Source organism: Liolophura sinensis, chromosome 13, assembly GCF_032854445.1.
Source record: "Liolophura sinensis isolate JHLJ2023 chromosome 13, CUHK_Ljap_v2, whole genome shotgun sequence".
Classification (NCBI taxonomy): Eukaryota; Metazoa; Mollusca; class Polyplacophora; order Chitonida; family Chitonidae; genus Liolophura; species Liolophura sinensis.
The window spans coordinates 12675038-12688543 of NC_088307.1; the positions used below are offsets into that span (position 1 = coordinate 12675038).

The window sequence follows — 13506 nt, forward strand, 5'->3', positions numbered from 1 at the left end:
AAAAAAAAACACGCAGTGTTAAGAGGTTATGTATATGCAGCTACTGTATCAATAACATTCAATTTCGTTAATATGTTGCTCACTCACATTTCAGGTTACAAGATCACACTGTTCAAAGGGGTCAGTCAAGCTAAAGCACAAATGCATCTGGAACGTGACCATTTAAATACCAGGGAATTTGAAAAGAGAAAAAAGGCTATGAGTTTGAGAAATCCCTCACCTTCTCAAGGAAAGAATTCTTAAGCCACCTGCTTTACAACAGAAATGCGAAGAACTACGTATTTCTAACTGTATGCAGTTCTCTTCGAAGCATGCTGGCTCATTCGGACTTCGCCGGCTGCCAGTTCTGCGACATCACAATACAAAACAGCAAAACAAAACCTGAACTGAGTTCCTAGAAGAGACTACTTAAACACCTTCCGCTTGATGGTTTCGAGTAAAACATGTTCTTCATATAAATTAAAGAGCGTTATAAGGAATATTCCCCCTTACCAGCTATTACCTACGATGCTGATCACGTTTTAACACGTATAATGAAAAACGGAGACGTAAAGCTTTTAAACGACCTATCAGCCCACTCACCTAAATGGCACCCAATTGTTTTGGCGTCAAATATTGTTAATCGGTATTTTTCTGCCCTAAACATGCATGTGTGACTGAGCAAACATTCCAACATACAACCAGTGGAATCTCCGACTCACCAGGCAGCCTTGGTCGATATGTGGTCTACAGCACGTATTGCAGGCGTCAGAGTGCTCGGATAAAGATAGTTTTGATGCATGTGTACGCAACATACTCCTTGTCACACGACTAATGTAGTCTTACCAATACTGGGGGGTAAATCAAAATCAGACGAACCTTTAAACATGCCCAATGTATCAATATTTTCATCAAGTTTCATTAAAAATAATGCTCGGATAAAGACAGTTTTGATGCATGTCTACGCAATATAATCCTTGTCACACGAATGATGTACTGTTATCAATACTGGGGGTTAAATCAGGACAAGACGAACCTTTAAACACGCCCAATGTATCTATGCGCGAAATGGTCAAAAGTGCATCGACACTAAAACGCCCTCGTTTTCTTCATGTATGAAACTTGACTTAAAATTGAAATTAAAACAGGAGAACGCACCTAAATTGGACGACACTATTTTTTTTCAATTGCACTGAAACCTATAACCTGAAACTAAAATGAAATGCAACGTCTATAACGAGTACAAAACGGATACTGAATACGAAATAAAATGTCGTATAATACAGGGTACTGTTATGGGGTGCAGGTTAATCAGACAGTAAAAGGCCAGAATGGACAAAATATTTTCATAATACATCGCGTTCGTAAGTGAATATTTTTTTTTTTGTTTGTTTCCTTTATGTGAACGATAAACTGTAATTTCGTTCCAAGACAAACATTAAATATATTTGACAAAGCTTGTTCAACACATGCAAATTATATTGCAGAAATTGCTTTCCACCCACGAGCTGTAAGGATAAAAAAGTTAGCATACTGAGGACATCTGGAATATCTTCTTACACCTCGTTAGCCTCTATACTGATTGTCTTGTTTTTTGGAGGTCACTACAACCATAAATCTTTCCAGACCAAGACAATTATTTGAAATATTCTCAGTACGTCTACAGATCGTGGACGTCATATAGTTCCCTGACATTTCCAGGAATGCATTTTAGCCATGAGCGTCAAAAAGACCGTCACATGAATGAAAGGAAGCATTTAAATGTCCGACATAGATAAGGATATAGCTTGAACTTTGGAAGTGTATGTAAAACAGAACATTTAAAACAGGTTTCTGCATTTCTTCAGAGAATCAATACAAAGAACATTTGACATTTTCGTCATTTTTACAATATGATATGTACAAGATTGCCCTGAATAATATTCTTTCCTTACACATAAATCGACACAGTAAGTCAACTTGTACATTTACTTGGGACTGACTTGTTCTTAAGATTGCGAACCTTTGACAGTGACCATTGAGAATTTACCGGAACTGTCATCTATCAAATCTTGATAAATACTGTTTCATCCCTGTACATAAGATAATTTATTTCATAACCATGCTGATATAATGATGGATGTTTAAAACTACTAAATATTGTTGCGATGTTTACAGTTTGTCAACCTACGTGGACAGTAATTACACAGATAAGTAGGCACTGTAACAGTAAAGAACTTACTTTTAAGGCTTTATAATTAAATCCGAACAGTTGTGTTGGCCGAACCTCAATCGGGTCAGGTCTAGGTTAAATCAAGACAATGCAAGGTTTCAGGTAGACTCACACATGCATCAAAAACACTGGAATTCATTCTAGACAAATTGAATACCTGAATTTGCCTCGCCCGAAAACAAAAATAGTGGGAATCTTCTTCAAGCGTAAAAACGAAGTAAAATACTATCCAGAATTAGAAATCTCCATTGCGTGACTTATGTGAGCGGTGACCGTGTCGCTCACGTCGTTCCTCTCGGTCTTTCCGTCGTTCCCGCGACCTTGACCTGGATCTGGACCTATGCTTGTGGCGTTTTTCAGAGTCTTTTGATCGTCGATCGTGGTGACGATCAGGATGGCGCTCTCTGGAGCGAGATCGCCTCCGTTCTCGCGAGCCGTCCCGCTCTCGTCTCTGCCGTTCTTTTTCGCGAGCCAATTCACGGGAGAAATCACTTGACCTGCTTGAAGAGTGTCGAGGAGGTGAAGAGTGCCGTGAGGTGCCTGTGCGTCGCGCAGGAGAGGCGTGACGATGAGGGGAAGGGCGACGATGGGGGGAGTTGCGACGGTGAGGGGAGGGGCGACGATGGGGGGATCTGCTGGGCGGAGGGGAGCGATGCACAGGGCGCGGCTTTCTACTGTCATCCACAGGACTTCTGCAAAATAATGACGAAGAACAAACATTCAATGTACTGCAATGTATTCATTTTATGCGCTTGTTTAACGCGATACTAAATTTTTGGCATTTCTTAGGAGGTCAGTTTTGTGCCCGGAAGAAACTGGGGAGGAAATTTGAACCTGTGGCAAGTTACTGACCTCTTGTCCACTGTGACTTACAGATATGCCCGCCATAAAGGTGGAAAACAAGGTCTTCGAAGAACAAACCGTGCAATGGCTCTGCGAGCATTCTGGACGGCCGGTTGTCACCAAGGCCCCCCATACTCTCTGCAAATTTGAAAATTTTATTTCTTTACTTGGTGTTTTCATCTATTTATTTATTTATTTATTTATTTCACTGGTGTTTTACGCCGTACTCAAGAATATTTCACTTGTACGACAGCGGCCAGCATTATGGTGGGTGGAAACTTTTGTGTTTTCAGGAAATTTTACTGATATGACAGGTGTACAAACTACTGCAGCTGGCAAAGTACCATATATACTTAAACCTACTGATGAACCTGCGGACTTCATTGAATCCAGTTTTAATACTGGGTTTGGCAGCAGACATAACTGGACCACTATGCCAGGAAAAGAAAACCAGAAAGGCAAACAATGTGCAAGTTTTAGGCCGATCTCTGTCAGCTGTTGGTCAAATGAACTCTGTACATCCCATAGCCTGGGCCAGTCGGTCAAACTTTTGATACCGTATCTCTTCACATTGATTTTTCACTTTAGTGCAATATCAATACCTTTTGAGCAAACGTTTTATCCTGACGTGACTATATAACAACCACAATTTAAGGTATTGAAAGCTATGCCCCCACACCTGTTTCCGTCTCTCATGCTGGCTTGTCTCTCGGCTTCTCCAAACGACACGTTCTCATCAGGGATGTGCTCCGGTGCTGGCTCAGGCTCGGGCTGTGCAACCGGCAGAGATCGTAACTTTGCGTCTAAACTTTTCTGTACAGGGACTGGAATTCTTGGGAAGAGAGTGCTGAACCATTCAAGCTTCATCAACCACTGGCGCAGCATTTCTCCTATCGTCATCACACAGCCCCCACCTGCTTTTACGTCTACCTCCTGGTCAATGAGAGCAAGTCAGAGAACACGGGTATCAACACTTTAGGCAGAACACTTTTATAAGACGGACACTTGCAATATTTGCCATCAATGGGTTACCTCCCCTATTTTCCTCTTCGACTGTGAAATCAGTTAAGGGGTATTGTAATACCAGCCTTCAAATATCTAAATAATGCCAGGCCATCATGCTCCATTATGGGACATAAAATTACAGTAATTTTATACAGAATTTAAGATAAGGTTAGTGATTCCGTGAACATTACATGTGAAAAGGAAAGAATGTGAAATCACCCACAGACTGGCAATTACTGACAAGTCCTTCACAGAAGTGAAAGAAGAGTTAACAAGGGTTTTGCTCTAGCCAATCCATGGCAGCTAACATGTCAAACAACACAAAGACAGACAGACAGGCAAAGGAAAGACACCATCAATATCGGAAATCAAGTCATTACTTTTGTTTCATTCGGCTATTTTCCAAGAGTTTCGAGTCACACTTAACAACGAGGTGATCTACACAAGTGCTAACCTGGGTCATTGCTTCATCTTGCTTTGTAGGAAAGGCTTGTCCTGTTATTTTACTAAGTTTCAGTTTCAGTTTCACTAACAGAATGATGTGAATGTGCAAATTAAAAATCAGCGTTCATTTATTATTAAATGATATTAAGCTAAAACTATTATTTATAACTTTTGGGGACAAAAAATTTTTCACAACTTTAGACTGCAAGTCGAGAAAACAAAATCAGGCAGAACAATTTTGGTAGTCTTAAGTTTCACTATCCGAAACGCAAATATAAATATGAAACCTGCGTATACGAATACTTCTTTAGAACATGTTGGACGACAATCACTGTCTAGGAATGCACATATACACTGTGTTTCAATCTCTTAAGCCCAGCCCAGCCATCCCTGTACACAATATTATTTATTGCATTTTGTATCGATGATACAGTAGTGCCAGGTTGTACACAAAGAGAAATGTTTTTTTGATAAACCATGTTGCTGACACTCACCAGCTAGCTTTATTTTGATTCTTGACCTTTACCCAATTTGTTTCAGGTTTTAATAAAAGTTGATTTATTTCCTAACATTAAACCAAAGAATCTATGGCATAAAGATCTTGACTACACACATTAAGTCCTCATCAAAGAATTTGGGGTATTATATTAGGAATCTGTCCACAATGTACCACTACGCAACACAAGTATACACAAGTCCACAGCAAACCATATTTCAACATCAGTTAACTAAATAGGGTCTGAGCTGGATATTTGTTCAAGATCTCCATGACCTAAACCCAGACACGTAGTCATCAATTTTTCCAGCAAAACTACACGTCCTGCACATTTGCATGTAGATCTGAAAGCTCCCAAAACGCCTTATCATAAACATTTTCAACATCAGTCTTTATCAATGTTTTTCCTCCAACACACAGACACACACACACTCGCACAAATATAAGAGCTTCTCCACATGTTTAAATCCTAAAAGGTAAACCATCCTGTGGTAGGCTGAAGGTCTTGCCTGATAGGTAATGCATGTTCCAGGGTCTGCCTAATTACAGGTGAGACATCCTGGTAAGTAAATGACAAGTTAAGGGCAATAGGTGAGCAATAACCGCATCAGCATCCTCCTAAACTGCACGTCTTGAACTAGAGCAACACCCTGTAGGCATAAAGTACAGAAAATAACTAAAACGGAAATACACAGTATTGTCATAAAATGAGATAGTTAAATTTTAGACAATAGATGACCGGTTTTAACTGGATTAGATATTTCAAAGGGAACACAGACATATGCAGAAGCGCAAAACTACGATTGAAATTTTGTTTTTTTCCACTTGTTTTTTTTTTTTTCCTTTTGGTGGGTATGAAACCAACCAATTAAGCCCAAAACATGAATCAGAATTTGATTTGCATTCACGGAAACAACCTCCTTCGTGTGTTTTAAAGATACAAAATAGCTGGTCATAAACCAATGCAGTCCAAAAATGTACTGGATTAAATTCAAGGGATAACTGCTTGTACCGGCATCACGTAAACTTTACATTCTTTAATCTATTAAATAATCTGATCATTAATAATAAAAGACAAAAGAAAAACCGAGCTAAATAAAATCCTTTTTATACTCACCAATACATGATCTGCTGTAGGCTTCTCAGTGATGCCACATCAGTCAGCAAGGGTGAAATGTATGTATGTGTTACTTACTGTGTGCTTGGTTGAAAGTGGTGTCAAAATGGTTTGGTGGAAACAAAATGTGAGGTTGAAACAAAAAATACTGGAACTGATGCCTTCTGTTTTTCTTTTTATTTGTGTGGGTGTTATTCTTCTGTTCTTACTGTTTAACATACCTCATCATCAAAAAGATATTCTTCAAACCATGTCCATAAGTCTTGGGGAGGCTGAGTGTACCTAAAAGCAAAGTAAAGTCAAAAGGAAAAAAATAGGTTTAAAAAAAAATAAAAAACACGAACACAGAAATGATATATACCGGAAATATTTTAACATGGATTTTACATGTACCCTTTGGTTTACAAGGATTAACCACCTTAAAGGGGGGAGTGGGGGACCACATTAGTTTGCTATAACAGCATTTTACTGCAATGTGTATGATCCAAAATGTAGGACGCAATCACAATTTCTGATCTTAGAAAATTTGTAAATAAGCTATCCCCCCAAGGGCATCCAGATAACTAAGGAATCCAAAATATGACTCGAAAAATACCCAAGTTGAGATAGATTTGATTACCTCATACTGGGTGAGAACAGAAAAGCCCTACAAAGCAGTCTATGACACAGTACACTCTGATGACTTACCGAATGTACATAAACCCGAGTCCCCTGATGTAGGGGGAGTCGCAGTGTGTGAGGAGACCATTCACTTGTTTACGGGTCAGCTTCAATGTGAACAGCTTGTACAGTAAACAGTAAGCACTTGAGACAATGCCCCCTGCACCCACACCTCGCACCTGCAACATAAAGAATAACATCTTCAATCAAGAAGCACTTTGGAGAATTCTCGAGGCTCTCCAATAAAAATGCCCTACTATATTTCAGCTTAGATCTTTTTTTTTCTCACAGTTAAGTTTCCTTAAAGTGCTTATCTTTTTCATTAGCCAGAACGAAAAAAAAATTTGTGTACCAACATACATGTATCATATTTTTCTTGCTGATAAGTTCAGGTTAAAATCAACAAGGCGTTATATTTTTAGGGAAGGCCTTTCTGTAAATGCATTGAGTGAGTGGGTGAGTGAGTGCTTGGGGTTTATCGTCGTAACGCTCTTTTATCTAGTGCTGCTTCACTGAGACGACTTAAAGAAGGCAAGTAAACCCCTCCGCCCGAGCCATTATACTAATACGGGTCAACCAGTCGTTGCACTATCCACTTCATGCTGAACGCCAAGCGAGGGAGTTACAACTTCCTCTTTTAAGGTCTTAGGTGTGACTCAACCCAGGATTGACTCTAGATCTATTGCTCCCTGAGCGGAAGCTCTACCAGCTGTGCTATCAGGGCCAGTCGTAAATGAATTGAAGAGACCTGCTTTGTGGGGGAGGCGGGGAAGAAAACCTCAAAATAACTCTGGTCAGTCTGCCTTAAGGACCATACAGTGATGATTTTAGGATACCCTTTTCTTACATACCCCTCCACACATGCCTGTCTGCCCCGCCGTCTTCCGACTGCCCTTCTCCCATGGCTCTAGATGGCTCACCTGACAACACAAGTCCACAACCATGAATAATAAACTGCAAACATATCAGATAAAAAAATACTTACCTGTCACACAAACACAACCCACATACAGCTTTCACCAGTTATCAAAAGACAAAAAAAATAATTTTACACGTAAAAATAAATAGATCTTTCACATAAGGTCTGTTTTTCTGGTTTTCTTTTTCCGTTCTCTTGAATCACTTTTCCGATGTTCACAATGCCAAGCAAAGAAATCCAGTATAAAGAAAAATGGATGATTTCTAAATGCTTGAGTCTTCCCAAGCTATTGCTAAACAGACTTCATCTTAAGGCCTAGCCAGCCTGCACCAGGGGTGTGTGAATTGGGTGTATAACGGGGTGTTTTAAGCTTGTACTGAGTATACGAGTCCTTCCAGGGTCGAAGTAGAGTGCAAACGTGAGGGCCATCCTCAACTGGTGTGCTAGGCGTGGCCACAAGATCAAGTCTGGCTGCTGTACTGACCTTGTAATAGATTTCATCAATGACCTCATGGTACGTCTTCAACTCATACAAATTGACTTTGAAGTAAGGGGAGGACTGAATATTTGTTAGAATAAGAGGGTTTAAATTCATTGTCTTTTCATTACCCCATGTAGGTAAGGGGTTGTTAGGGGCCATACTGCCCAGCTGGCACTTCAGTCTCTTCAGACACTGGCTTATGCAATCTCCTCCTTGCTAGATCATCTGCCCATCTAATGTAGAGTTTCTACAACATACAGAAGTTGAAAAGAGAAAATGAAATACAAGTCGATGGAGAAAAGACTGAAAATCAGAAGTACTTTTGTGTATACTGCTGCATATATTAATGAAGGTGTAACTACACTACTTACAGGTATAAATTTTTTCAAAAATAAACCATAAACAAGAACAAAAAATACAGATTTTCTGAAGAGAAAAATAACAGCACTCGGATGAGAAACATCTCAATATCAGAGTTACGGTGACCATCTAAAAATGTGAGGTGATTCTTCTTGCTGATACTTGACATGGTTCTGCACTGCCAAAGTGAGAAGTAACCATACAATTTGGCCAGAAATTGAAACATAAACCATTCACAGCTTTAACACTATACCATATCTATCACGAAAATGCATATTTTCTAATATTTACTGCTTTAGATTCATGGTTTATTTGGCCAAACTTGCTCTTTGTTACAGGTAATGTTGGCTGCTCTGCTTCACCCTGAAATTCAATGTGTGTCAGCTGGTAATTTTTTTCTCATGTGAATACCATAGTAAGCCCAGGTTAGAAACAAATTCTGAACAAACACAGCTAAAACACTTGATTTTACCATAGCTGCTTAACAATCCCGTTGAGCCGACACATCTGACTATGCGAGATGCATATTCAGTCTACCAAGCACTGTCAAATTTCACCTTTTAGCTACATCAGCCCTTTGAAGTTTGAGGTTTCGGCTGCTTTTCATGGTCAACAAAAAAGCAACATTTCAAAGGAACACTTCCTACTTGACATTTTCAGTTTTTCCAGTGTGTTTACTATCTTTCAATAGGGGAATGATTTCCACTGCAGAATTTCAATGAAACATATATTTAATTCAGCAGAGCATTCTGCTTCTTTCTGTGTAATTACACATCTGTGTGACCTTTCCATGGGCATTACTTACCAGAAATAAAAAATGGTTCCATTAAATTTTACACAAAAAAAACAAACAAAAAAACAATGAATATAACATCATCATAAAAAGCGTTCAAACTCAGAACTAGTTTTGAATTAAGTACAAAGTAAACTGTAACGGATGGCAAATATATCATTCACGCCAGAATACATAATGTACCAGTGTTGATCGTTGAGAACAGGATCTTTGATGCCCTGACGAAATTGAAAATTTCTATTTTTTTTTTCTTCACTCGGAAATTAACAAATGACGATCACACATTATGAGTTTATTTTTGTGAATCAATATATCAAAAAAAAAGTTTTAAATAATGAACATTATGGTAAAAACCATTTCAAATGAAAATAGCGGGATTAGTGCACAAAATTATTCACACACATACGCATTAAATCCACACCAAAGACATATCTTCATTTTCCGCCATTTTTGTATATCTTCTTCGACGTAGAAGCACGTTCTTTCATGTAATGAAATATAGCATTTTAGCACATCAGTATTGGTTATAACTGACATCCTCTTAAACTCCAAACATTTAATGTTCCACTTACCCAATCACTAACCGAAAGACTTTCCAAACTCTAGTAATATTCGTTGAATTTTTGTTAAGCTTCTCACTTCCTCGCTAAATTTCGTCCTCCGCACGTTTAGCCGAGAGCGCCACCGTGAAAATCTTGCTCTAAGGGGAGATAACTTTACAACTTTCTGTTTTCTGTCAAGTGCTTGAGTTGTCGGACGTTAGGCTTACAGTGCTGCCCTCAAACTAGTTGCGGAGCTAACTCATTTCTGGCCAAAATGCCTTTTTTGCTTTCACAAGTCAAAGGAATGTCTGACTTATATAAAAGGACTCAAAAAAAAAAAATGTATTCCCTAGCCTGATGAATCGGATCCTATGAACTTAATTCCTAAAGAATTCCTTAAACTGTCTACAGATCACGTTTGTCCCTCAGCTAAAAAGAAGCCTATATTTGTCCTGGGACTAATATGCCTATACAGTTATATTAGTCCTAGATATGGCCTACCGGTGGGCTACATGCATTTTTGCTTCTTTCTGAAGTTCAATGCCTGTAATTGGTCATTTTCCCTCATGTGAACACCACAAAAGTCCCCCAAGCCAAGGTTACAATCCAATAGTGACAATGGCACGTAGGTCTACTGTAACACTGGGTCAATGAGCAAGCCCAACAACAAACACTTCACAGGTTGTTACATGCACTGAAGAAACCTGAAGCTTAAAAATAACCCTCAGTAAAAGAGCCCTCCTGTGATTTTATATCCCAAGTCGTTTCGTCTAGTGTCATTTCTTCGTACTAGACTCATTTTGAATTCTAAACTGGTGTTGGCCGACTGATGTACTTTTACCATGCGCGTGTAGGGCCTAAGCGTGTAGACCCTATAGCGTATTAAGTCCTTCACCGTGAACTTATAACCTCAGTGAAAGGCAATACTAAATTAAAAGTCCATAGGCGATGATATTACTAAAATAATGTGGTTCAATTAATATAGAAGCGATTCTAGAGTAAAATGCCCGGACATACCTGGTCAAACGAGATATTGATTAAGTACAAGTAGGTCAGCAGCGTACATGCATGTTAAACATTACTCTATGAACTCTATAATAAATAAACAAACAAATAAATAAAATAAATAAATAAAATATCCTCTATTTCTCTCCCTCCACAATATAGTGCTGTTTATTGCGAAGAACTAAATCATACAGAGTCACTGACTCAATAATCAAAATTCATTTACCCTTCGGGATATAGTTTTTTTTTTCTTTTTTTTTAGTTGCCTTTATCTTTGAAAAAAGGACAGTTTATGCAATAAAAAAATTTCCTGGGAACTGTACAGAGTATATATATATTTCTATATTCTTTTTAAATTTTTCTTATGGGAAAAATTAAATATAATGAAGAAAAAAATATGTGTAACCCGCGGTTTCGTAGATTTGGATAAACGTCATAACAATATTGTATCATATAGCGCGGTACTTATTACATTGACATCATAACGACGTGTAGACTATAGCCTGTTAAGCCTAATGGTGTCCTCCTTGGGCAATACAGTGCTGATACCGTGCTAACGACTCAGGAGTCTCTCGTTAATGCGATCATTGTGAGTTGAAGTCCGTCCCATTCTGGCCTCATTTCCGGTTGTACTGCACATGGGAAGGTTTGCCTACAGCCTGCGGACGACCTCGGGTTTTCGTCTGTTTTCCTCCTATCAAGATGCTGGCCGCGGTCACATAATTCAAAATATTTAGGGTGTAACACTCTAATCATTTAGCTATTTAGCCAAAGTTGAACGCTATGTCCTAAAGTCTTTCAGCCACGGTATGACAGAAAATCAGGCCTTATATTTATTTGTTTATTTATTTATTTTTTTATTTGATCATTGTGGGAGGAAACCGTGCTGAGCCCAGGGGAAGCCCACGACCATCCACAGAATCAAAGAATTCATATATGCTTCCGCTCTCACTGTTCATGTGGCCTTGGGGTCGATAAGCGATCAACTTATTTGCATATGACATCTGGGAAAGCTCGTCAGTAACTTGCCCGAGGTCGATGGTTTACCCCGGACACGCTGTTCTGTTTTATACTTTATATTAATGCATTTATGTATTTATTTACTTATTTATTAATTAGGTGTTTTACGCCGTACTCAAGAATATTCACTTATATACGACGGCGGCCAGCATTATGGTAGCAGAAAACCGGGCAGAGCCCGAGGGAAATACGCAAGTTGCTGTCAGACCTGCCCACGTGTGGCCGGAGGGGAAGCCTGCATGAGCTGGACTTGAACTCACAGAGACCGCGTTAGTGAGAGGCTCCCGTGTTGTTATACTTAAAAAGAAACCATTCACTGTTACGTGTAGAACTGGAGGCGTACCATTTGTACCGTTTATTGCACTCTCTTCACGACTTGCCATTCGAATCAGTTGATTCGATTCATGTTTTCTGATTCGAGTGAAAAGTAATACGTGTTAGCCAATGAACGCTAAGCACGAACAAAATACATCGGAAAACAAGCACAAATTTTAATTTGTTGATGTGGACGTCTGTCTTTATAAAAGTTCAGAAAAAAAAAATAAAAACAACCTCAGCAATATACCCGATTCACCGATCGCCCTAAACCGAGTCGTAAATAGTCCCCAAACGTAAAACCCGATCTCCATCTTAAATGAATTTAATGAAATTTGACCCGTATTTACATTGCCGCTTCGTTTATGTAGTGACAGTAACGTTTCAACAACAACTGTTATGCTTTACGATGACAAGGAATTTGTATTAGATTTGTGATCTAACGAAAGTTCGCCAGTAACATGCCAGAGTTTGCTGGTTTATCCTGGGAACTTCACGGTTTCCTCTGTGCGCCAATAAAACCGCCGGCCGTCGAAAAAGTCAATCCAATAAAAAGAAAAAGCCAATAACACCTTCAAGTGGCTGTTTCAGTGTCCAGAAAGTGCAACAATGATATAGAATTATGCAATGATTACGAGCATCCCTCAAACCTAATAAAATGAATCTCTTCGAAACAAACATCTTCGACAATTTTTTTCTTTTATTTCGTAAACTAACGGTAACTATATAACATACCACTGTCTCATTGTTTTATTGCATATTCACTTATCTTCTGTTTTGTAGAACATTATCTTTATATCATCTTCTAACAATTATACTGTGAATTATTTATACAAATTATAAATAATCACAACCTATTTATCGTAGGTGCCTACATTGCCATCTATAATTACCTTGACTGACAACAATTAACAATATTACTGGCAAGTGTACGGAGCTTGGTAGTATACCTTGGACAAGCTGGTACCTTCAGCAGACAAAACATTCACATAAAGATTATTAACATTTATATATGCGAGTTCTTCTGTGAAAACTGGTGAGGATTTGTATGGCACGGCACTGATCGCACAATTCCGTGAATCTTATCCATATGATAAAGCAGACGGGTATCTGATTTTCAGGAAATAGATGTGTACTCTGTGTCTGTCATCAGCTTATCTGATCTCTTTGAAATAAGAAATCTGGACTTCGGTTTAAATGACAAAATCTTGTGAATAAGCAATTCTTTTGGTGATACTGCTCTTGTATGTACGTATTCATATTGCCAAAAGAGCACATGAAATCTCACCATTGCTCAGACAAGAAACCCTTTTCT

The 13506-nt window shown here is 38.7% G+C and overlaps 1 protein-coding gene across 2 annotated transcripts; it reads right to left on the reverse strand.

Annotated features, from left to right (window-relative positions):
• Positions 1-520: 520 nt before the first annotated feature.
• LOC135480109 (pre-mRNA-splicing factor 38B-like) lies at positions 521-10010 on the reverse strand. Of its 2 annotated transcripts, XM_064759866.1 has the most exons (7): positions 9882-10010; positions 8160-8403; positions 7608-7676; positions 6784-6935; positions 6318-6378; positions 3714-3967; positions 521-2883 (listed from the first exon to the last, which is right to left on the reverse strand). In XM_064759866.1, exons 2-7 carry the CDS (start codon positions 8313-8315, stop codon positions 2427-2429), a joined length of 1149 nt encoding a protein of 382 aa, XP_064615936.1. In that variant the 5' UTR covers positions 8316-8403; positions 9882-10010; the 3' UTR covers positions 521-2426. The 2 variants fall into 2 exon arrangements, with proteins under 2 accessions (XP_064615936.1, XP_064615937.1); XM_064759867.1 differs by lacking the exon at positions 9882-10010 and having other exon boundaries at positions 8285-8403.
• Between the last annotated feature and the right edge of the window lie 3496 nt (positions 10011-13506).